The sequence below is a fragment of the Sarcophilus harrisii genome, chromosome 1 (genome assembly GCF_902635505.1).
Source record: "Sarcophilus harrisii chromosome 1, mSarHar1.11, whole genome shotgun sequence".
NCBI classification, from domain to species: domain Eukaryota; kingdom Metazoa; phylum Chordata; class Mammalia; order Dasyuromorphia; family Dasyuridae; genus Sarcophilus; species Sarcophilus harrisii.
In genome coordinates, this window is record NC_045426.1 from 662,212,518 (window position 1) to 662,234,707 (window position 22,190).

The 22,190-nt window shown below is 44.9% G+C and overlaps 1 protein-coding gene across 6 annotated transcripts in view; it reads left to right on the plus strand.

The window, feature by feature from the left end:
- ARID3A (AT-rich interaction domain 3A) overlaps positions 1 to 22,190 on the plus strand; it is a 74,838-nt gene that overhangs the window by 41,141 nt on the left and 11,507 nt on the right. For all 6 annotated transcript variants that reach the window (XM_031948014.1, XM_031948012.1, XM_031948008.1 and 3 more), the window contains exon 4: positions 13,570 to 13,642. In XM_031948014.1, coding sequence (XP_031803874.1) covers positions 13,570 to 13,642 — 73 coding nt within the window. The remainder of the gene's footprint in view (positions 1 to 13,569; positions 13,643 to 22,190) is intronic.

Genomic DNA, 22,190 nt, shown 5'->3' on the forward strand with positions numbered 1-22,190 from the left:
CCTTGGCTCCGCTTTCCAGGCTCTGATGTTGTGAGTTCTTAATAGCTAGCTTAAACTCCATGAGGGAAAGAACTGTGTCTTAGCTAAATTTAAAAACAAAAAATCTTCCTCAACACAAGAAAGTCTTGTGTTTCTTCCCAGTTCATACACTGCTTGTTAATTCTAGGTTGTTTGTAAGATCCCATCCATTATGATAGAGAGTCTGAGAGTCCTCCCAGATCTAACATGCTATTTTCTTCTGTATTCTAAGGTTCTCCTTACCTTTGATAGTCTAAGATCCTTTCCAGTTCTAAGACAGATTCTCTGTATCCTAAGGGCCCTCCCAGCCCTGAAATTCATTATTCTAAGGGCCCTCCCAGCTCTGACATTCCCTTCTCTATGACATAATACCCCACCCCCCCAAAATACTTTGGGTTTCCCCTGAAGAAAGGAAGGGGGAGAGGAGGGGCAAGGTTAAGTTAGAAGCAGCTGGATAATGCTGCTTGAATCCCAGAGGTCTCCATGTCAGGGACAGGGTCCGAACCATGATCTGGGACTGGAGAGGGACAGGGCCATTCTTGATTCCCTCCCCCACCACAAATGAGCTGTGTGAGCAGCTCTTGTTATCTGCCAGGCCGGCAATCTGACCTCGGTTCAATTGTGTGAGGCTTTTTTTTTCCTTCAAAAAGTGCTGAGTGTGGCAGCCGAAGAACAAGTATTTCCTGTTCATCGAAGTCAGGCCCATCTGCAGGGGGGTCCAGGGGTAGGGGACTCTGTGTGTGTGTGTGTGTGTGTGTGTATGTGTGTGTATGTGTAAATATATATACACAAACACACATGTATAGGGGTGTATATGTATACTTGCATATATTTGGGTGTGTAGGTATATGTGTGAACATGTATTATATGTGTGTGTGTGTGTGTGTGTGTGTGTAGGAGGGGTATATTTCCTCTCCATTGACATCCTTCTTTAGAGAATGAAGATCCCTATCTCAGGCCATCACTACCCCCTTCACCCCCGACTAATACCTTTGCCAGAGAATCCAGAAGCGGGGTTCTGTCCCCAGCTTTTATCCCTGGGCCCCCCTTGCCTCAGGCAAATGATTAAAGTCATCTTAAGTCTCTGGTCCCAACACCTTCCCTAAGGCTTTAAGAACTTGTGGACTTTAGATGTTATAGAGTATGGCCTTTTTTTGGTCAGAAAACTAAGGTCTAGAGTGGGAGAGTCGTCAAGCCGTTAGTAAGCTCCTACTATATACTGGGCACTTTGGTGAGAAAGTGAAAAACTGGAGCGCGGAGGGAGCAAGCTGCTTGAACTTCCGGGGCAAGGGACTACTGAGGTAGTGTCTGGGAGAAGGAAGGATGCTGGGCTCCTCCAACACTTCATAATTTACTCGAACCTTTTTTAAATCAGTTGCCTCCTCTGTCTCTTAGTTTTCTCGTCCCTAAATTGGGACCGAGTCTCACTGTTGTGAGAAAAAATGAGATAATACATGTGCAGAGGTTTTAGGTCTTAAAATTGCTCTGGAAGTATCAGCTATATGATGGTTCTAGGCCCCAATTCGGACCTTTACCTGGGCACAATAGGGAAGCTACTTCTCCTTATTTATTAAAAGAAGCTAATGATCCTGGTGGTGTCCATCATTCTGGGATGCCACGAGAAGGCTTTGGAATCTCATAGGATAAGTGAATATTGGTGAATAAAAGTGCAGATTTAGAGTTGGGAAGGCTTGGGTTCGAATGTTGCCTTGGATACTTTGTAACTATGTGCTTCTGGGCAGCAGATGTGGATTCTTGGAGACTTTGTTTCTTCCTTCATAAAGTGGGGATAACATAATAATACCTATAGGTACCTGCCTCCCAGGGCTGTGAAAGTCAGATGCAACCCTTTGAGGGTCTACACAGTGGAAAGCACATTATAAGTGCTTTGGGAGGCAGCTTCACATAGAGGGTCAAGTGGGTGATAGACTTCGCTTCAGGGAATTAGTGGATGAGAGTGGGGACCCAGAGTCCAGAAGACCTGCCTCCAAATCTTGTCTCTGATACTTTGTAACTGTGTATCCCTGGGGAACAGGCCTAAGAGGGCCCTTAGAACCCAGGATGTCAGGGCTGGGAGGGCCCTTAGAACGCAGGATGTCAGAGCTGGGAGGCCCTTAGAGCCCAGGATGTCAGGGCTGGGAGGGCCCTTAGAACCCAGGATGTCAGGGCTGGGAGGCCCTTAGAGCCCAGGATGTCAGGGCTGGAAGGGCTTTTAGAATATAAGACAAGTATGATGAAATGAACTGATTTGAGAGTCAGAAGGTGTGGGTTCAATTCCTGGCATCATTAATTATTAATTCTGTCAGTTAGGATTAATTTCAGTGAGCTTTAGGTTTCCTCTCTATAAAGTGAGGATAAGAATATTTGGATCCCCTACCTCAAAGCAGTGTTGGGAGGATCCAAATAAGACAATACATACAAAGCAAAAAAAAAAAAAGCATGAAATTAGCCATCAATGTGAACGAGGAGTTTTATTATAAGCATGTAATGTTGGAACTAAAATGTCCCTTAAAGGCCCCCTGGTGTGGCCATCTACCAGGATCATTGGACCCGCTCTGTGTAGGCTAAAGAATCATGGGCCAAAAATCAGACCTTGAATGGGGGCTGCCTGAAGCTTGGGGTGATAAGACGACGGTGTACAGTTGCATCTGGGGTGGGGTGGGGTAGGGGGATTGGTGCTTATCTTTGTCAAACAAGCCTTGTGCAAGGAGGGTGTTTCCTGGACTTCTGACTAGGGGCCGACCTTGGCCAGGGGCCCCAGGAGGCCAGGGGGAATGGGGATATACGCCCACCAGTACTATCCTTTCAGTATTATGGAATACTGTGCCCTTCCCGCCCTACATAAGTTCGGGGGTACAGAGATTAGGTGCGAGTTTCCCACAAATACCTCTGAAGGTTATCACAGGCAGAGAGAAATGAACATCATAGTAGTTTGAGTCTTAAAATTAATCAGTACCTGATTAAAAAAAGGTAAACTGAACCTCAGAGACAGGGCAGGTAGGACTTGTCCATGGTCACACAGACTCGGATAGAATATTGAATCATAAACTCTTCAGAGAGAGAGGAAAGACCAGAGAGCCAAGAATGGGATATAACCAGAGGCAACTGGATTTGATTTTTTTTTTTTTTGGTGGGGAGGCAATCGGAGTTAAATGACTTGCCCACAGTCACACAACTAATAAGTGCCTAAATTTGAACTTGAGTCCTCTTGACTCCAGGCCTGATGTTCAATCCATTTTGCCACCTAGTTGCCCCAGTTTGATTTGATTTTTAAAGTGCTATTGATGCCTTTGGGTTTTTGTGTCCTATACATTTGTGTACGGTCCCTTTCCTCATAACAAAGATAGCTAAAAGTTCAGCAAAACTGAATGACCCATTCAGTGGTATGAACTACATCCCATAACCTGTCATCCCTCACCTGTCCAACAAAAGGAAGGCCATCTCTCCCCCCAGCCAACCTGGGCCATTTTAATCGTGCACCATTCAATTTCACTTTATTGTTTCAGTGTTTATTTTGTTGTGTTGCTGGTTTCTCCGGTTCTGCTTTAGTCACCCTCCCCTATTCTTGGGGGCCTTCCCATGATTTTCTAAGTATCCTAGAGGAAAATTTCATATAGAGACATCCACAGTGGCAGAGCAGAGCAGAGAATGGCCAAGTTAATTAATCCTAGGGAGTGTTGGCCGTCCATAAGCGTGCCTGGTGTGCCCGGGTGCTCTGCCACAAAGAAAGGCATAAAACTGCTCCTGTCTTCAAGGAGCTGCCATTCATATTCTCTTTCTCTCTCTCTCTCTCTCTCTCTCTCTCTCTCTCTCTCTCTCTCTCTCTCTCTCTCTCTCTCTCTCTTTAATAGATTGATTTTATTTTATTTTTTTATAATAGCTTTTTATTTTTCAAAATACATGCAAAGATAGTTTTTAGCATTCACCAAGGAGCTGCTATTCTAATGGGACAGACAACATATACAAAGAACTACATACAGGTGAGCAATAGACAGGCTTTGTCGAAGGGGAGACGCTGAGACTAAAACAGATTAGAAAAGTTTTCTTGTAGAATGTGGGATTCCATCTGACACCCGAAGGAAGCTGGGGAAGCCAGGAGGGAATATGAGATAGGAGAATGCCCAAGAAAAAGTGTCTGGCTACTTGGAGATGATGGAGTGCTTTATAGGAGGAACATCTGGGAAGCCATTGTCACTTGAAGGAAGACTATGGAGTGGGCTGTAAGGTATTAGAAGGCAGGAACTCTCTCCTGCTTCTCTCCCTGCCTAGCTTGTATTATATTTATCTGTAGGTATATGAATTCTGCTCCCTCCCCCGTCATCCCCACCTACATAATATAAACTCTTTGAAGGTAGGGACCATGTCAACTTTTTATCTCTAGGGCCAGCAGAGTGCCTCAAACGTAGGAGATAATAACTGTTTGTTGAATTGAACAATATCCAAACTAGAAGTTCCTAGTTCACAGAATCTAGACTATTGGCTGGCTCTGGAAGGGATTTTAGAATGAATAACGTCTGAGCTGGGACCAAGAGAATAAGGAATAGTGGGCACTCTTGATTCATTTTCTAGAAGAAAAAAAGCTGCAGGCTGAGAGAGAGAGGGTCGTGTAAACTGGGGGTACAGCCTTTCCCATTCAGCTTTCCTCTACCCCCAGTTTGCTGCCTCTTCCCAGCAGTCTCTAGCAGCCCCATTTCTGCTGGGCTGGTAGGGGTCCAGGGAGAGTGGCCCACAGAAGGCGGGGGTCTAGGGCCCCCGGGGGCTGTCCAGCCAGCCAGCCCATAAAGCTGGCATGTCCTTTACTGCTTTCTGTTTAGTGGTCCTTTCTCCTGACCTTCGGGCTGCCTCCCCAGAAGCCTTTCCCATGGCCGACCCAGCGGGGCCTTTTACCATTTTGGGTTTATAGCTCTTCTTTCAACACAGCTGCCTTCCAGCTCCGGCCATTGATGTCTGATAACAGCCCCCTCGCTGAGCACTTAACTACTTACCGGAAGGCAGTTGGAGAGGCCCCCTTTCCCCCCAGATCCAAACTCAGACACTCTCCTCTGCTTTTAGACCCCAGGACCCCACCCCCTTCCCTTTCTTCCTAAAGCTTCAGCCATCTTAGTAACAATAGAGAAATTTAGAGCTGAAAGACAGACCTTAGATGTCATTCAATCCAAGCCACAGTTTCAACTCAATTCATGAAGCATCTTGTAATGGTCTGTTCAATGCCAGCCCCTATGCCCACTACCTGGACTACAAAAAGCTGAAGAAAATAATTTCTGGCCTGTACATGTTCCATTTTCCTGGGCAGAAGGGCAGCATGTAGGGAAGATAAACCCAAATTATATCCATATAAATTAAAATTCAGTTGCAAGGATGAATCAGGGGAAATTTCATTTATGAGCGGAACCTCAAAGGGAATCTGAAGGGGAGTGCATTTCAGGAATTGGGGGGCGGGAAGGAATGCCTTTACAAAAGCATGGAGGCTGGAGATGAGATGGTGTGTACGGACAACAGGTGGACTAGTTTGATTGGAATGTGGAGTGTGAGGGGGGTTAATGGGAAGTGAGTCAGGAATGATAAATTAGAATCCTCTTGTAAAAAGCCTTCAATTATGCCGAACATACATTTTTAATAAATAATAGGAAATGGAAGATGAACTGAAGATTCAATTACAGATAATTAGAATATCAAGAAGTAAATATTGTGAAAAGAAGTACAAGAATAAAAATTCTATAAATTAAAAAGGAACAAACAAATAAATAAATCATGACGAACAGAAGAGTTTCATGTAGTCTTAAGGGCCACAGGGAGCCATAGGAGATTATTGACAGAAGAGGTGACATGGGCTGATATGTGCTGGAGGGATCTCAGTGTGCTAATTGAAAGGAGGAAGGATTAGAGAGGAGAGAGGGGGGAGGCAAGGGGGTCTAACTGGAGAACTATTGCAAGTCTGGGTAAGAATATGTTTGTGTGTGCACACATTTACGTACATATGTATGTGTAAATACATTTTCATATAAATGTATTTCTATATTATATTTTATTTAAGCATATATTTGTTTATATAAATATATTTTATAGAAACATATTTATCAAAATATGCATAACAAATATATATATAATTTATTTCTGTTTATATAAGTATATATTTATATGAATATATAAATAAAATATAAAGGGATAAACTTCATATATTTAATATAAATAATATATGTATACATATACCTAAGATTTACAAAGCATTTGTACATGCATTATCTCATTTTGATACCTTCTGAGGTAGATGCTATTATTATTTCCATTTTACAGACAGGAAACTAAGGCAGGCACAGTTTGAGCAACCTACCCAGGGTTAGACAGTTAAAAAAGTGTCTGAGGCCAGATTTGATGGCAACCTGAGCACAAGGCAGTAGTTCTGTGAGTTTGACAGAAAGGGTCAGAATGTCAATAGATTTTGGAGCTAGAGTTACTGAGTCTTGGGAGGGACTCAGGCGGGGAGGTTGCAAACCTGGGTGCCTGGAACATGGTTTTACCCTTGACAGGAATAGGGAAGTTTCTTCACAAAGGGGCCCGGAGAGGGGTGGTCACTTACTCAATGTCACACTGTGAGTCATCAGCCAAGGAGGACTTCAGTTTTATTGGATTTCAGAGAACTAAGGAAGGGGGCCCGAGACCTTTCAGGCATCTCGGAGATCGCATCCATCTGGTTCCTTTTACAGATGAGAAAACTAAGGCAAAAGTTACTTTTTAAAAGTCGCTGAGGAAAGTCACTTAAGCCGAAGCTCCTGAAACTCGAGTCTTCCTCCTTCTAGATTTCTCCCATGCATCCTTGAAAGGATAGAGGCAAAGCACAAGTCTCCCTGAACCCTGAACTGTTACAGACCCTGCGTAGCCATCCTCACTAAGGAGTTCTGACTCCCGCCACCTTCCACAGCATTGCAGGCAGGTGGGTCAAGTGTTACCCACTGAATTTTGAAGTGAAGTTGACTAAGCTGAAATTCATAACAGAAGACAAGGAGAGGGTGGTGGGATCGGGGTGATAAGGCATTCGGAGGTCCACAATGAGTCTAGGATTAGAAAGAGAGGGGTGAAAGGCACCTCAGAGGCCCCTAAGTCCAGTCTCTATACCTTACAGCTCAGGAAACTAAAGCTCAAAAGATTAATTATAAGCATCTGAAGCAGAATTTGACCCTAAATCCACAGACTCCTAAGTGAGCCAACTTTGCACGATACTCCACTAGGAGAGTTTCATCTTCCCGAGTTCAGATCTAGCCTCAGATGCTTAGTAGCTGTATGCCCCTGAGCAAGTCACTTAACCCTGTAGCCTCAGTTTCATCTGTAAAATGAACTTTGCCAAGAAAACTCCAGATGGGGTGACATGATTGGAAACAACTAAATAATAACATCAAATCCAATGGAAGGAATTAACTGGAGAAGACCTGGGGGGTGGGAGCAGAATGGATGTAAGTATAGGGAAGATGATAGATGTCATAGGGAATTAGGGATTAAATTTGTTTTGGGAACAGTAGTAGGAAGGCACAGGTAAGCAGATTTGGAGTTTATAGTACGAAAAGCTTTTAAAAAATATATTGCAACCGTTACAATGAAAATAGGCAGCTTTCTGGGAAGTAGTGAGCTTCCCCTTCCTTCAAGGTATTCGAGTGAAGGGAGGATGGTCATTTAAGGATGGTATCCTTAAAGATGATCCTGCTTTGGAAAAGGATTGGACTAGGTGTCTTCTGTTATTAGAGCCACAATGGTATTCTAACTAGATTCAGCATCAAGAAAACACGGATTCGAATTTTGCAACCCTCAGAGATAGGTGCTATTATTATCCCCATTTAACAGATGAGGAAACTGAGGTAAATCAGGTAAATCACAGTCTGGGCTTGAAATTTTCTCCCTTGGAGAAGGAGAAGGTTGGATTCAGATAAGGGCCAGGAACTGAAGAGGTCCAATCTAAATCTCTGATCCAGTGGTCTTGTGATTGGTACCATGAGATTTAACTAAGGAGCGGAATTCTATACCTGAAGGGGATGATGGGGATACCTGCTGCTCTTCACTGGGTGTTGCCTCCCTAACTCCTCCCAGGCCTTGGGGCAGTAATGCTGCAGTCACCTTGGGCTCCTAAAGGAGCAAAGAATATGGGATTCTAGATTTGAGATCATGAGGTCCAACTCCCTCTTTTGTCTGATTTAGGAAACTGAGGTACTCCAAGGGCAACTAAGTTGGTGAGGGTTCTATAGTAAATAATTAGTGCATGTTAGATTAGAACCCTGGTATCCTGAAGCCCATTTCTTCTGGTGCCTCCAATAGTATTCTTTCCCCTACACTCTCTTAAGTGTACTTTTTCCTGGATTCAGTGTAAGGAACTGCAGCATGGGAAATAAAGGTACTTGAAGGACCCTTAGAATGTAGAAGAACTAGGGAACTCTTAGAACAAAATACCAGAGCTAGAAGGACCCTTAGAACCTGGGATGTCAGAGCTGGGAAGGCGTTTAGAATCCAGAAGGTCAGAGCTGGGAGGACCCTTAAAACCCAGGAGGTCAGGGCTGGGAGGGGCCTTAGAACCCAGGGGGTCAGAGCTGGGAGGGCCCTTAGAACCCGGGAGGTCAGAGCTGGGAGGGCCCTTAGAACTCAGGATGTCAGAGCTGGGAGGGTCCTTAGAACTCAGGATGTCAGAGCTGGGAGGGCCCTTACAGCCCAGGAGGTCAGAGCTGGGAGGGCCCTTAGCCTGTCTAATAGAGCTTCCTCATTATATAGAGAAAGTAGACCTTGATCTTTCCTCTGCACTTGAGGATAGGGAGAGAGTGGGCTTAGGGTTAGGAAAGGGAAGAAAAAAGAAAATTTGATGGAGGCAGAAAGAAAAAGAGGAAAAAAAGAGTCTTTGAGCACAGGAGAGCCAAACCTAAAGAGACCATGTGTTTGTGTATCCATGAGAGTGGGAGATGGACAACAGGCCATCTGGACACAAGCATCGAGAGGTCCTGACTGTGGGAGAGTGAGTTCAATTTAGGTCCAGGGATTCTTTCTAAAAAAACAGCTACCCTCATCCTGCTCCTCTGGCAGCTGTTTAAGATGGTCATTGAAGAAAACCATCATGTCAAGATCTGGGATTGTACCTAAAGCCAATCACAGGCGCCCTGTCCTATATCAGGTGCTGCAGTTGAGGGTCGGTGGGTGAGGCCCCGGGCTTCTCTCTCTGAGTAATGTCAGAATTTTTGTGCTCTCCTAGGCCACGGAGGTAGCCAGAGCCTCCTGCCAGGGTATGTCCCCCTCATCCTCCCCCTTGTAGCTAGGAGGACCTCTGTTGGACCCCAGGCCCAGGAGACCAGAGCTGGGGCCCACACAATCCTGGGAAAGGGGAGAGGGGGACAGGTGAGGAGCTCAGCACTACCATGAGGGCCCCCGGAGCATTTATCCCGGAAACAGTCTGTGGTTTATTTGATCAGATAATTAATTCATCTTAATTGATGGCTAGGTGTTTGTGCAGATTTCTGGCCAAAGGCAAGGATCTGGTTTACTTTCTAACCAGTCTTCCTGCAGAAAGGGAGAAAGGGGAAAAGGAAGGAGGGAGGGAGGGAGGGAGGGAGGGGGAGAGAGAGAGAGAGAGAGAGAGAGAGAGAGAGAGAGAGAGAGAGAGAGAAGAAAATAGGAGGGAGAAAGAGAGCAGAAGGGAAAAAGGGGACAGAAAGAGGGAGAAAGGAAAGAAAAAAAAGGATATAGGAAAGAGAAAAAACTGGAATGAAAGGATAGAGAGAAAGAAAAAAATAACAGGCAGAGAAAGCAAGGGAAACAAACAAAAATTGGAGAGAGGGGAGGAAAAAAAGAGAGAAGGGGAAAACGGACAAGGAAAGGGAAGGAGCCACAGCAGGGAATGGGAACCCATAGTCTGTGCGTAACCCTTGGAGTAAGAGTGATGGAGGGGGACAGATGGATAGACGTGTGCTTTCTGGGGAAGCTGTGCCGATTGCCCATGTGCCTGGGCAGGCCCAAGTCCCGAAGACGGTGACCCTTGACTAAGGAGAACCGGAGGAAACTGTCCCCCTCCTCTTGGTGTTTAGTGCCCCGTGTGGGGGTTGTAGTTAAGAACTCTGCTCAGCCCTTGGTCTCCCTTCAGGCCCACAAGGTTGAGCTCTCTCCCTTCGAGCCCTTTTATTCCTTTCCAGGAGGGCCTCAGGGTCTGGGATGAGACTGGGCTGAGCCCCCCCCCAAAAAAGGCAGCAGTGGATGTTTGCCTCCCCATGCTGGGCCCATAAATCAGGCCAGGAATGTGGGGCTGCCACAGGCTGGCGCTGGGTGTGGTCCTGAGACAAAAGCCTCACAAAGCTGGAGGTGGAGCTGGGGACCCCGGGCTCAGGCTTCACATAGATCTTCCTGTCAGCCCTCAAGACAGCATCCCCATCCCCCACCCCCCACCCACATGGGGCCTCAGCTTTGCTTGTTTCCCCAAATCCTATGGACTTGGGGATGGAGAATCTTGGGGAGGGTGGATGGGACCATGGGTTAGAATTCTGGTACTGATAAGGATCTTTGGGTCCATAGAGAGCTAAAAGGGATCCGAGTCCTTCTAGTCCAAACTTTCTTATGGAGAAACTGAGGCCCTCAGAGATTTCGGGACTTGGCTCAATAATAACAGATAGGATTTGAACTCAAGTTCTTGACTCTTAATCCAACATTCTCTCTAAAATGCAGGGATTATATTACATGGTTTGTAAAGTTCTTTCCAGTTCTGATGTTCCCCTTTCCAGAGACCTTCCCAACTCTGCTATCCTAGCTTCTAAGGGCCCTCCCAGCCCTGACAGCCTGGGTTCTAATGTCCTTTCGGATTTCTAGAACTTGATCTTCTCCATTCCCTAACTACCTTTGCAGGGCCCAATGTCAGTCTGTGCTTATTTGTATCCCAAGGAAGCTCAGAATCTGTACCTGTCAGCCCAGAAGGTCAGAAAATCATAATGCTTATTGTGCTATCACCTATTAATAGAATCAGGAAATGTTTGGCTTATAAAGGGGAGAAACTGGTCAGGGTAGGGTGACTTTTGTGAACCTAGAACCTTGATTATCAGAGGTGGAAGGGATCCTGTTAGCTAGCTAGGTCAGCGCTCTCATCATTTGTTAGAAGGGCAGTTTTGAAGTCCAGCCAAGGGCAGACACTTATCCAGGATCACACATACACATCCAGGCAGGCTGTAGAAATGTGCTTCCTCCATCCGTCCCCAGTCTGGCTTCCCATCATCAGCCAGGGTGGTAGCCTCTGCTCCTCTGGACTTAATGACAGCTCTTCCCCCGCCCCTGGGCCTGCCCGCCCACCAGCTCCTGGGGAGGCTTAATTATTGGTTTCAATATTTGTCTCCTCTCTCCCTCCCCATCTTCTCCTCACCCCACCCCCCCTTCCCTGTTTGGAGTCCAAACTGCATTCCTGAGTGTTTAATCTAAAGCCTGGTATTTACTTCATCCCTCCTTCCTCCCACTCCCCAAACACCCCCTCCCCTTCCTCTCTGACTCCTCTTTAATTATCTCTGCTCGAGCACCAGCCCAGGAGCTCAGAGCCTTATGGTTTCTAGGAGGGGAGGAAAGGTTTCTCACTCTTGTCGGGAGGACTTGGAGCCCATGTGGAAAATAGAATCCTGGGCTTGAATGAGCTCTCAGGGCCCATTCTCAGCCGATCTGGGGCCTCTCTACTCTCGCCTCAGATTTATGCGCTACCATAGGCAGGATGGACTTCCTCAGCTTTCCAGGGGGCTTAGAAGCCTATCGGGGTTTGGAGTTGAACCCAAAGATGGAAATGGCTCTCCCAAGTCTCTTTCCTTCCCTTCCTCCCAGGTCTCCCTCCTTCCCTTGCTGCCACATCTTCCTCCTTCCCTTGCTCCCAGGTCTCTCTCCTTTCCTTGCTCCTAGGTCTGTCTCTCCTTCCCTTCCTTCCAAGTCTCCCTCCTTCCCTTGCTGCCATGTCTCCCTCCTTCCCTTGCTCCTAGATCTCTCTGTCCCTCCTTCCCTTCCTTCCAAGTCTCCCTCCTTCCCTTGCTCCCAGCTCTGGAGCCTTCTGGACATCTCACATTCAACATGTCCAAGCCAGAACTCATTATCTGCCCTCCATTTTCCCCAACCCTTTCCCCTTGCTGACTTTCCTGTTACTACTGAGAACATGGCCATCATTTCAGGTGAGCAAGGCTCATCATGTGGCATTAATGGCCACTCACTCCCAGTCACACCACATATCCCAAGCCAATTGTTGGCAGGTCCAGTCACTTCATCTTTTGCAACATCTCTCTGTACATTCTTTGTCCCCTCTGACCCCACCAGCACCTGGTGTAGCCGTTATCTCCTCATACCTGCACTGTTGCAATCACTATTGCAATAGCCCACTGGCCTTCAGGTATCCTTGCCTTGGGTCTCTCCTCACTTCAGACCCTCATCATCCAATCGAAAAAGGGATTTTCCTAAAGGGCAGGTCTGTCCATAGCAAACTTGCCCTACAGTGGTCTCCAGTGGAGCCCTGTCACCTGCAGGGTCAAACACAAAATCCCCTGTTGTTCCCAACCATCGTAAACCGGTTCCACTCTCTGCCCTCCCTCTGCTACTTTCCTGGTGACCTTATACCTTACATCCCACTATACACTCTCCGATCAGCTACGGTGACCTCTCTGCTGTTTTTCTCACAGGACGCTTCACCTCCAGGCTCTCCACTTTTGTCTTGCCTAGAATATCTTCCTCTTCTTCTCGTCAGCCTGGCTCTCCAGGACTCAGCTCAAACCCAGGCCTTCTCTGGCTCTCTGAGTGTCAATGCCCTAGTTTACCTTCCATTTACTCTGTTTATATTTTCTTTGAACATAGTTGCTATATTTCTTTTTTTCCTTTTTTTTTTTTTTTTTTTTGCTGAGGCAATTGGGGTTAATTGTCTTGCTCAGGGTCACACAGCTAGGAAGTGTTAAGTGCATTTGAACTCAAGTCCTCCTAATCCAAGCAATACTCTATCCAATGTGCCATCTAACTGCCCCTGTATTACATTTAATAGTAATCATGATAATAGCTAATATTTATGTAGTGCTTCCTCTGTGCCCCACACTGTGCTAAGCACTTTATAATTAGAGTCTCATTTGGTCTTCAGAATCATCTTGAGAGATAGATGCTATTATCCCCATTTAACAGATGAAAAAACTGAAGAAGGCAGAAGTCAAGGGTGACACAGCTAATAAAAGCCTAAGATTTGAAATTAGATCTTCCTAACTCCAGACTCGGCAATCTCTCCACAATGCCATCTAGCTGCCCCAGAAGACTGAGTTTCTTGAAGGAAGGAACTGTGTTTTTGCCCTTGTTTGCAATCCTAGTGCCTAGCACAATGCCTGACATGAAATAAGTATTTCCTAAATGTTTGTAGATGGAGTGTTTGACTGCCTTTCCCTCTCCTTCCTGTGAAAACCCTAAGATCTCCAAGTTTGAAGGGAAGGAAGAGTGGCTATCTTCCTATTGGAAGTCCAGATGTGGCAGAGTAAGGTGGGAAGGGAAGGGGCTCTTGTCTTTCTGAGTTCTTAACTGAGTAACCTTGTCTCCTCTCTTTTCACACAGCTGTATGAACTGGACGGGGACCCCAAGAGGAAAGAATTTCTGGATGACCTCTTCAGTTTCATGCAGAAACGAGGTGAGGGTTTTCTCCTACCTTGGGAAAGAGAACAGAGGCTGGGAAGAAATCATCCCTGAATAGGGGCCTGGGACCTTAGACTTTGGACCCATCATGTAGGAATGACAGCAACATCTTATATCTTGTAGCATTTGAAAATTTCCTCACAAATACTATGAGATTGAGATATATATATATATATGTATATATATATATATATATATATATATATATATATACATATATACATATATACCTAAAATGTAGGTGGTGGTATTATCCCCATTTTATGGATGAGAAAGCTGAAACTCTTTGAGGTGAACTGACTTGTTCATGGTTGTGCAAATGGATAGTGAAGAGAATGTAAGCTCTTTGAGGGCAGTTTCATCAGTCCATCTGTATTTATTATGGTCTGTGCTAGGCACTGGGAGATAGCAAAGAAAAAAAATGGACCATTCCTGCCCTCAGGAAACTTACAGTCTTTTTTTTTTTTTTTAAATAACTTTATTGACAGAACCCATGCTAGGGTAATTTTTTACAACATTATCCCTTGCACTCACTTCTGTTTTGACTTTTTCCCTCCCTCTCTCCACCTTCTCCCCCAGATGGTAAGCAACTTACAGTCTTTTTTGTCATAACAAGTGCTTATTGAATTAAAGGGCCTGAGCTAGAGCCCTTTCTTCTGCAGACCAATACCAGAACACTTTGGCTGAGGCAGGCAGGCAGCAGAAGGGGGCAAGGTCCTGTGTTTAAAGGGAATCCAAGAGACCTGTTTTATCTCAATGTACAAACAGAGCTTGGAGGCCCAGGGCATCTTGATGCTTGGCTTTTCTTCATGTGGGAGCCCAGGCTTTTCATGCAATGGGATGAAGTTAGGGAAGAAGAATATAAGGACCCCTCTCATCCACCCCAAGTACTCCTTCCTCCTTAGGATTATAGGTTAAGTTAGAAGGGATCTCCAGAATCATCTCTACCTGTCCAAACTCACATAATAAGCATTTGAGACAGAATTTGAATTGTGATGTAACTTGGGTTTGTGCACATTCATGTGGGTGGGGTTCCCCCGAACATCAAGGAGATTTCTGCCATAATTTCCCTTCTGTGGTAAAATCTAAAGATTATTCCAGATTTTCCTAGAAACTGCCATAGAGTCTCAGGAAACAGGTTCCCAATAATATTTCAAAGGCTGCCCCTTCTCCTTTAAGCCAGAGGCTGGGAGGAGCCAGAAGACAGATGGCAAAGGGGAGAGCCCTGGGAATGGGGCCTCCCTTGAGAGCCAGCGTGGGTGGAAGGTTCAAATGACTTAGCTGTTCATTGGTCAAGCTGTGCCATTGATTGGAACACCTTCTAAAGACCTTTCACTAGAGGAAAGAGGAAATAAGGGGTTTGGATCTTGTTCTAATGAGAGTATCATTACCCCCAACCCAGCTCTCCCATCCCTCAAGCACCTGAAATGGTTTCCCCCATTGCAGAAATGACCTATTTACCTCTCAGGGTTGTCCATAGTCAATTAGAAAATAGCTCCATAAATATCTGCAGGACCTAGATTGTTTCTGATGAAGTTTCCATTTGGGGGAGGCAGTGTGGTACAGTATAATGGTTGCTGTATTTGGAGCCACAGGATGTGGATTCAAATCCTGGCTCCATCACTTTATACCTATGTAGCCTTGTGCAAAATACCTACCTTCTCTATAAAATGAGTGAGTGGTTTAGACTAATTGACCTTTAAGTTCCCCTTCTAGTTCTCAATATGATTGTATATTACTTTATGAATCTCTCTCTAAATCCCCTCCCTCGCTTTAAAAAAAAAAAAAAGATAAATTGTCCTAAGCAGGGGTGGGTGGCCCAGGATGGGGGAGGGGACTCCTAATGATCCTAGATTCCCATCTGTGTTTACCAAGGGACAGAAAAAGAGGAGGTCGGCCTGAGTGTGCAGTGGGAGAGATCAGATTCCCAGAGAAAGCAGATGGTCTGGTTGTGGACAGGACTGCCTGGAGTGGGTGGAGGAAATAAGCTGAATTTTTTCTACATAATGGTTATATAGAATCTCAAAGTGACGGAAGTTGGAAAGTCTTTAAAATTTAGAATGTCAGAATATAGAATGTCAAAGCTGGGAGGGACCTTAGAATGTCAGAATTTGGAAGGCCCTTAGGACATAAAATGTTAGCGTTTGGCCTGGAACATAGAATGTCAGAGGTGGGAGAGCCCTCAGAACATAGAACGTCAGTCTGAGAACACGGCATGTCCGATCTGGGAGGGCCCTTAGAAGGGAGAATGCTATCTAATGTACCTCCTTCTTTTTACAGTTGGGGAAACTAAAACTGTGAGCAGGGCAAAGATTTTCCAATGTCACATTAGTAGTAGTGGCAGGTTTCCAGAATTGACTCTGCACTCTACTGGCCTTCTTTAAGTGGGAATTTTTTACTCCTCCACTTCTAAAGTATTGTTGCCCTGGAGCAGATGTTTGAGGACTTATCTCCACAGGCATTCAGGATTAGACAGGGTTGCAGACCATTGGAACTAGAAGGGAGCTTCAGATATACATTTTCACATCTGGAAAGTTCCTTAGAACATAGAATGTTGGATCACATTCAATTCTTTGGATTCCTGCAAAATTCCACTAAACCTCGTGTTGAAAATGAATTTAAAGTTCTGTCCAATCTTGATCTAGTCCAGGAAATTAAATTAATTTAATGTTAATTTAAATTAACATTTAATTTTTCTTTTCTTTTTTTTTTTTTTAAATTATTTGTTTTGTTTTTCTTCTGAGGCAATTGGGATTAAGTGACTTGCCCAGGTTCACACACCTAGTGTCTAAGGCCTTATTTGAACTCAGGTCCTCCTAACTCTATTGACTTTGCCATATAATTGCCTCTCATTTATGTGTAAATGAAAATTTTTAACATTTTTTTTTTCAGTTTTGAGTTCTGTATTCTTTCCCTCCCTCTTTCTTGAGAAGACAAGTACATTAATGTAGGTTATAGTTGTGCAGTCATGAAAAACATTTCCAAATCAGCCTTGTTGCAAAAGAAAATGCAGACCAAAAAACCCAAGAATAATAGTTAAAAAAAAAAAAAAAAAGTTTGCTTTGATCTGCATTCAAACTCCACCAATTCCTTCTCTAGAGATAAGATAACATTTTTCATCATGATTCCTTTGGAATTGTTGTGGATCATTGCTGAGAATAGCTAAATCATTCACAGTTGATTATCATATAGTATTGCTGTTACAAATGTTCTTCTGCTTTTGCTCATTTCATTTTGTATCAATTCACGTAAGTCTTCCCAGGTTTTTCTGAAAGCATTCTGTTTATCATTTCTTTTACCATAGTAATATTTCATATGCCGCAGCTTGTTCAGCCATTCCCCACTTGAAGGGCATCCCCTCAATTTCCAGTTCTTTGCCACCACAAAAAGAGCTGCTAGCAATATTTTTGTACAAACAGATCCAATTTTTTTTCTTGGATCTCTTTCGGATACAGACCTTACAGTGGTATTGCTGCAGTTTTATAGTCCTTAGTAGCCCAGGGTTTATTAACCTGGGAGTTCATGAACTTACTTTTTTTTTTTTTTTTTAATATTTCTGTGTTTTAGTATAATTGCTTTTTTCTGTAACCTTATGTTTTTCATTTTATACATTTAAAAAACATGATTGTGAGAAGGCTTCACCAGATCACCTGATAAGTCCAGCATATAAAAAAGTTAAGAATTCCTTCCCTGAGCCTATTTTTCTTTAAAAAAAATTTTTTTTAATCAATAAATGATTTATTTTCTCTGCTTTACACCACTTGAAAAAAGAAATACAAACCTTTTGTAACAATTATGCACAGTCATGCAGAACTAATGCCCTCTCACACCCCATGTCCAAAAATCTGTGTGCCATTCTGCACCCCAGCTCCATCGTTGGGAGGATCATTGCTTTGACATTGGTCCTCCGGAATCTAAACTGTGTTTCCAGAGTCGTTTTACTTATTGCCCCTCCTCCTTTCCTTCCAAACTGGCTTTCTTGCTGTCCCCTTTCTGCAACATTCTATGTCCTTTTTTTGTCCTGGATGGCAGGCCCCGAATTCTCTCCCCCGTCATTTCTACCTCTTTCCTCTAGGGCTCATTTGCCTTGCTATCTGCTACAGGACCAACAGTATGGTATGGTCCCACTTCTGACACGTGTTCATTATGGGATCCTGGCCAAATGAGTCTCTGGGCAACTCTCACACTATAGATTTAAGAGAAGATACTTATCTTCTCTGCATTGGAGGAGGGGATTTCTTCACCTGGGAATTCTCTCTAACAGTAAAATAACATCCTGTCCCTTTCCCTACATTTGTATCTACTTGTCTGTGTGTGTATTGTATGGCCCTCCCTCCCCCAAGTAAAATACAAGTTCATTAAGGGCAGAAATGGTTTCTTTTTTTGTTTCCCTAGCATGCTGCATGCTGCTTTGTTGACTTGAATTAATGGGAAGGGACTTTGGGTCCTCTAGGGAATAGATCCTCTTTCTTCTACCTCCTTTCCTAACTCTGGATTTGGAGAGGACCCTTGACCTCTCTGAGCCTCAGTTTACCCATATGTAAAAGGAGGGGGTTTGGATCAATCGACCTCAGAGTTCACATTTCCAGCTTGGATCCTCAGAGCTTTCTAGCCCTCTTCCTTCAAGTTTCAGCTCATGTGCTTCCCTTCCTCATCTGGCCTCCTGTAATAGTGACTATCTCTATCCCTCTTTTGTCCCTTATCACATTCTGCCTTGCACCAGGGACATTTGTGTCCCTGCCTTATCAGAACTGACAAGTGCTATCCCCATGTGAGAGCATTACTGTTGGCTGGTAACTTATCCAGGAGGGGGTTGGGAGGCCTGGAGGTCAGCTTGGTTCCCTGTGCCAAGGAGGGATTGTGGACTCTGAGAACTGGACGGTCCTTCAAGGCCATTGATTCAAGCCTCTGCAATGTGCCTAAGGAGTGGTCATCTGACTTTTGCTTGGACACCTCCAGTAGCAAAGAGGCGGACTTCTTTTTTTCCTTAATGGTGGCTTTTTTGTATAGCTTTAAGTATTAGTAAATACTGCCATACCTTGAACTTTAATATGCTTCTGGGAACCTTCCTCCCCCTCTCCTGCCAATCATTGCCTCCTGAGAAAGAGAGGCAGCAAATCTAATCCAATCCTTCTAGAAGCCTTGAAGACATCTCTTCTTCCCACTAGACATGCCTGGTGCCTTCAGCCAATTCTACTCTAGTGGGGGCAGCTAGGTGGTACAGTGGATAGAGCACCAGCCCTGAAGTCAGGAGGACCTGAGTTCAAATCTGGTTTTAGACACTTAACACTTCCTGGGCAAGTCACTCAACCCCAATTGTCTCAGGAAAAAAAAATTCTACTATGGCATGGTCTCCAATCTTCCCTTTACCTTTTTCTTCTTCCTCTGAGTGCAGAACATTAGGTGGGGCAGTATGTGGAGCACTGATCCTGAAGTCAGAAAGACACTTAATAGCTGGGTAATCCTGGGGCAAGTCACTTTGCTTGCCTCAGTTTCCTCATCTGTAAAATAAGCTGGTGAAGGAACAGGCAAACCACCCCAGTATCTTTGCCAGGAAAACCCCCAAATGGGGTCACAAAGAGTCAGGCACAACTGAAAAGTAACAAAAATTGTCATTATTAAAATGTGATACTCAAAACTACAAAGGACCACCAGCTCCCATGTTCTAGAAACTGTGTCCCTCGGAATAACTTAATATCAACTTAACTAAGATAACTAATATCAACTTAACCTTTTTGTGGCTACTATGTAAGTCATTGCTATGCTTGCTGTCCTCTAAGATCCTTGGATCTTTTTCACACGGCCTGCTCTCTAGCCGTGTCTCGACTGTTCTGCTCTTGTATAGTTGATGTTTCCAAGCCTTATGGCTACTTGCCATGACTAGTCCCATTCTGGGGTGAAAAATGAGGGGTTAGTTCTCTTAGATCTCAGGCACCTGCGTGATCAAGTGTTTCCCTCTTGTTCTGAGTGATGTGGGAGCAAGAAGAAGAAAGAGTCTGGATATCCAAGTTCAAACAACCCCACTGATGTTGGCAGTTTATCAGAGAATCTTAGCCAAGTCCTTTCTCTCTGGATCTCAATTTGTAAAATGGGGTCAGATACCAAATAGAACCATGAATGAAAAAATGTCAGAGCTGAAAGGGAGTTCAGAACACAGAATTACACAATTTAAAAAGGATTTTTAGTCCAGTCCAGTACCTCCATGTTACAGATAAGGGAAATGAAACCCATAGGTGAGAAGGCACTTGACCAAGGTCACACAACCAGTTACCAAAAGAATGAGGACTGAGATCCAGGTCTCCTGTTTCCAAGGTCAGCTTTCCCTCTGCCCAACTTCCCTGATTTCCAGGGAGCAGGTGTCTCCTACTAGGGATATTGGGAGGGAAGCAGGTATCTGTTATTAGATTTTAGATTTCACGCCTGTTTCATCCACAGAGCCAGATCCCTGCATCTCCTTGACAACCAGCCTCCCCTCACCCCCACATCATCGTCCCTTATCTAGGATGGGTCTACTGGCTGCTGGGAATGAATGGAGCTTTCTGTAAACCAGGCCCTCCCCACCACTCTCCCCATGAATAGGCTTTGCCCTCCCTGCTAAGGGTTATTCTATAAACATCCTCTTCCCAGCCCTGTCCCTCCCACAAAGCCTGCAGCCTAGCCCAGCACAGCTGGGGGGTGGGGGGCACAGCCAGGGCTTCGCTATGAGGGGATAGAGCAGGGGAAAGGGTAGCAGACGAAATTTCCGGGTGGGCTTTTCCAACAAAAGGGCCTTCAACTCGGATTCCTGGCAGGGGGTTTCAAGGAAGAAGGGATGTTTCCGCTTTGTGGGAGTGGGCCAGTTGTTAGAGCCTGGTCTTTGGGTGGTTTATCCCCTTCCTCCCCCTCCCCCCAAGACAAGTTGCATAGCGCTTCTCTGGCTTCCCCTCCTTGGATATTCCCGCCAAGTCCCTTCTTTCTTGGTTTGATTAACAAATCTGGTCTCAGCTTTGATCCCACAACCTCAGGGTTTGGAAGGATGTTAGTATGTTGGGACAGAAAATGTGGACCTTCAGTCTGAGGTATTCCATAACTGATGGATTCTCAAGTGAATAGGAGAGAGACAGAGACAGAGAGAAGGGAGAGAGCTCTTAAGGTTGTTGTCTTTGTCATCCTAATTTGTCAGAGATTACTCAGAGTAGTCTCTCTTCTCATGTTTACTTACAATATAATGTCTTTCACCACTCCTTTCCTCCATCCCACCTTCCTTTACTTTCTTCTTTCCTTCTCCCTCCTTTCCTCCCTCTCTTCTTTCTTTCCTTCTTTTCTTACTTTTCTCCCTCCTCTTCTTCCTTCCTTCCCTTTCTTCTTTCCTTTCTGTCTTCTTTCTCCTTTCTTTCTTCTTCCCTCTTTTCTTCTCTTCCGTTCTTTCATTCCTTCACTCTCTCCCTTCCTTTATTTTCTCCCTCCCTCCCTTTCTTTCTCCCCTCCTCCCTCCTTTCCCTCCTTTCTTCCTTTCCTTTCTTTCTTTCTTCCTCCCTCCTCTCCCTCCTCTATCCCTTGTTTCTTCTTACAGTAACTAGTGTCTCTTTTTCCCAGTATTCTCTCTGTCTTTTTTTTCTCTTTGTATGGTATCCTCCCCACCCCCACCCCATCTTGATCTTTCTTTGTCTTCCTCGGAGAGCAGGATCTCTCTCCCTCACTTTTTCTAACTTGCCCATTTCTCTCCCTCTTCCTGGCTTCTTTCCTTTTTCCCTCCCTCTCCTTTTCCCTCTCTATATCTCTTTCTCAATAAACACGAGTTCTCCAGCCTTTTATGGGGGAAGAGGCCAATTACCCAGGCCCCAGAAGGTTGATTGCATTGTTGTCTATAACCTCTCCTCACATCTGTTAAATCAAAGTGCCCCCGCTGCTGACTTGTGCCTCCAAAGCAAGCTCAACTGAGAATCTTTACCTTTGTAGAAAGACTGTGTTTGGTTCCTTGTGTTAGGGGCTCCCTGCCTCACAAAACCCCCACAAAAGCCTGGCACAGAACTAACTGCAGATGCCAGCCTCCTCAGTAACCAGGGGTAACAAGGGCATTGCCCTTTCTCACACTGAGAATTCGGCTCACAGTTGGACGAGGTACTCAGAACCTGAATGGAGTTTCTCTGGGCTTGGAAATAGGGAATTTCCCCATGCCTTGATCCTGGGACCAGAAGGACGTTGGGATCCATTAAAATGAGAATTAGACCAGTTAAAGGGTCTCCTCCAAGGCCACACAGGACCTAAATGCTAAAGGGAGAATTTGAATCCAGGATTCTCAGACTTGAGAGCCTGTTGGAAGGAGTTCTGGCTCTCTGGATTAGTTTGGGCATTGGGATACTGAAGCTAGGCTCCACACCACTTCTGATCCATTGCTTAAGAAAGAGCCATGTTTATTCCCTGTCTGGACACCCAGGCTGTGCTTCCTTGGAAGGGAAAGCAAATAAGATGCTTAGAAAAAACCTCTGGGGAGAAGTGATCGCGTGTGAAAACAGCCTTTGATTTCTGTACCTGGCTTTCCCTCCAGCCATTTTGGATCTTTC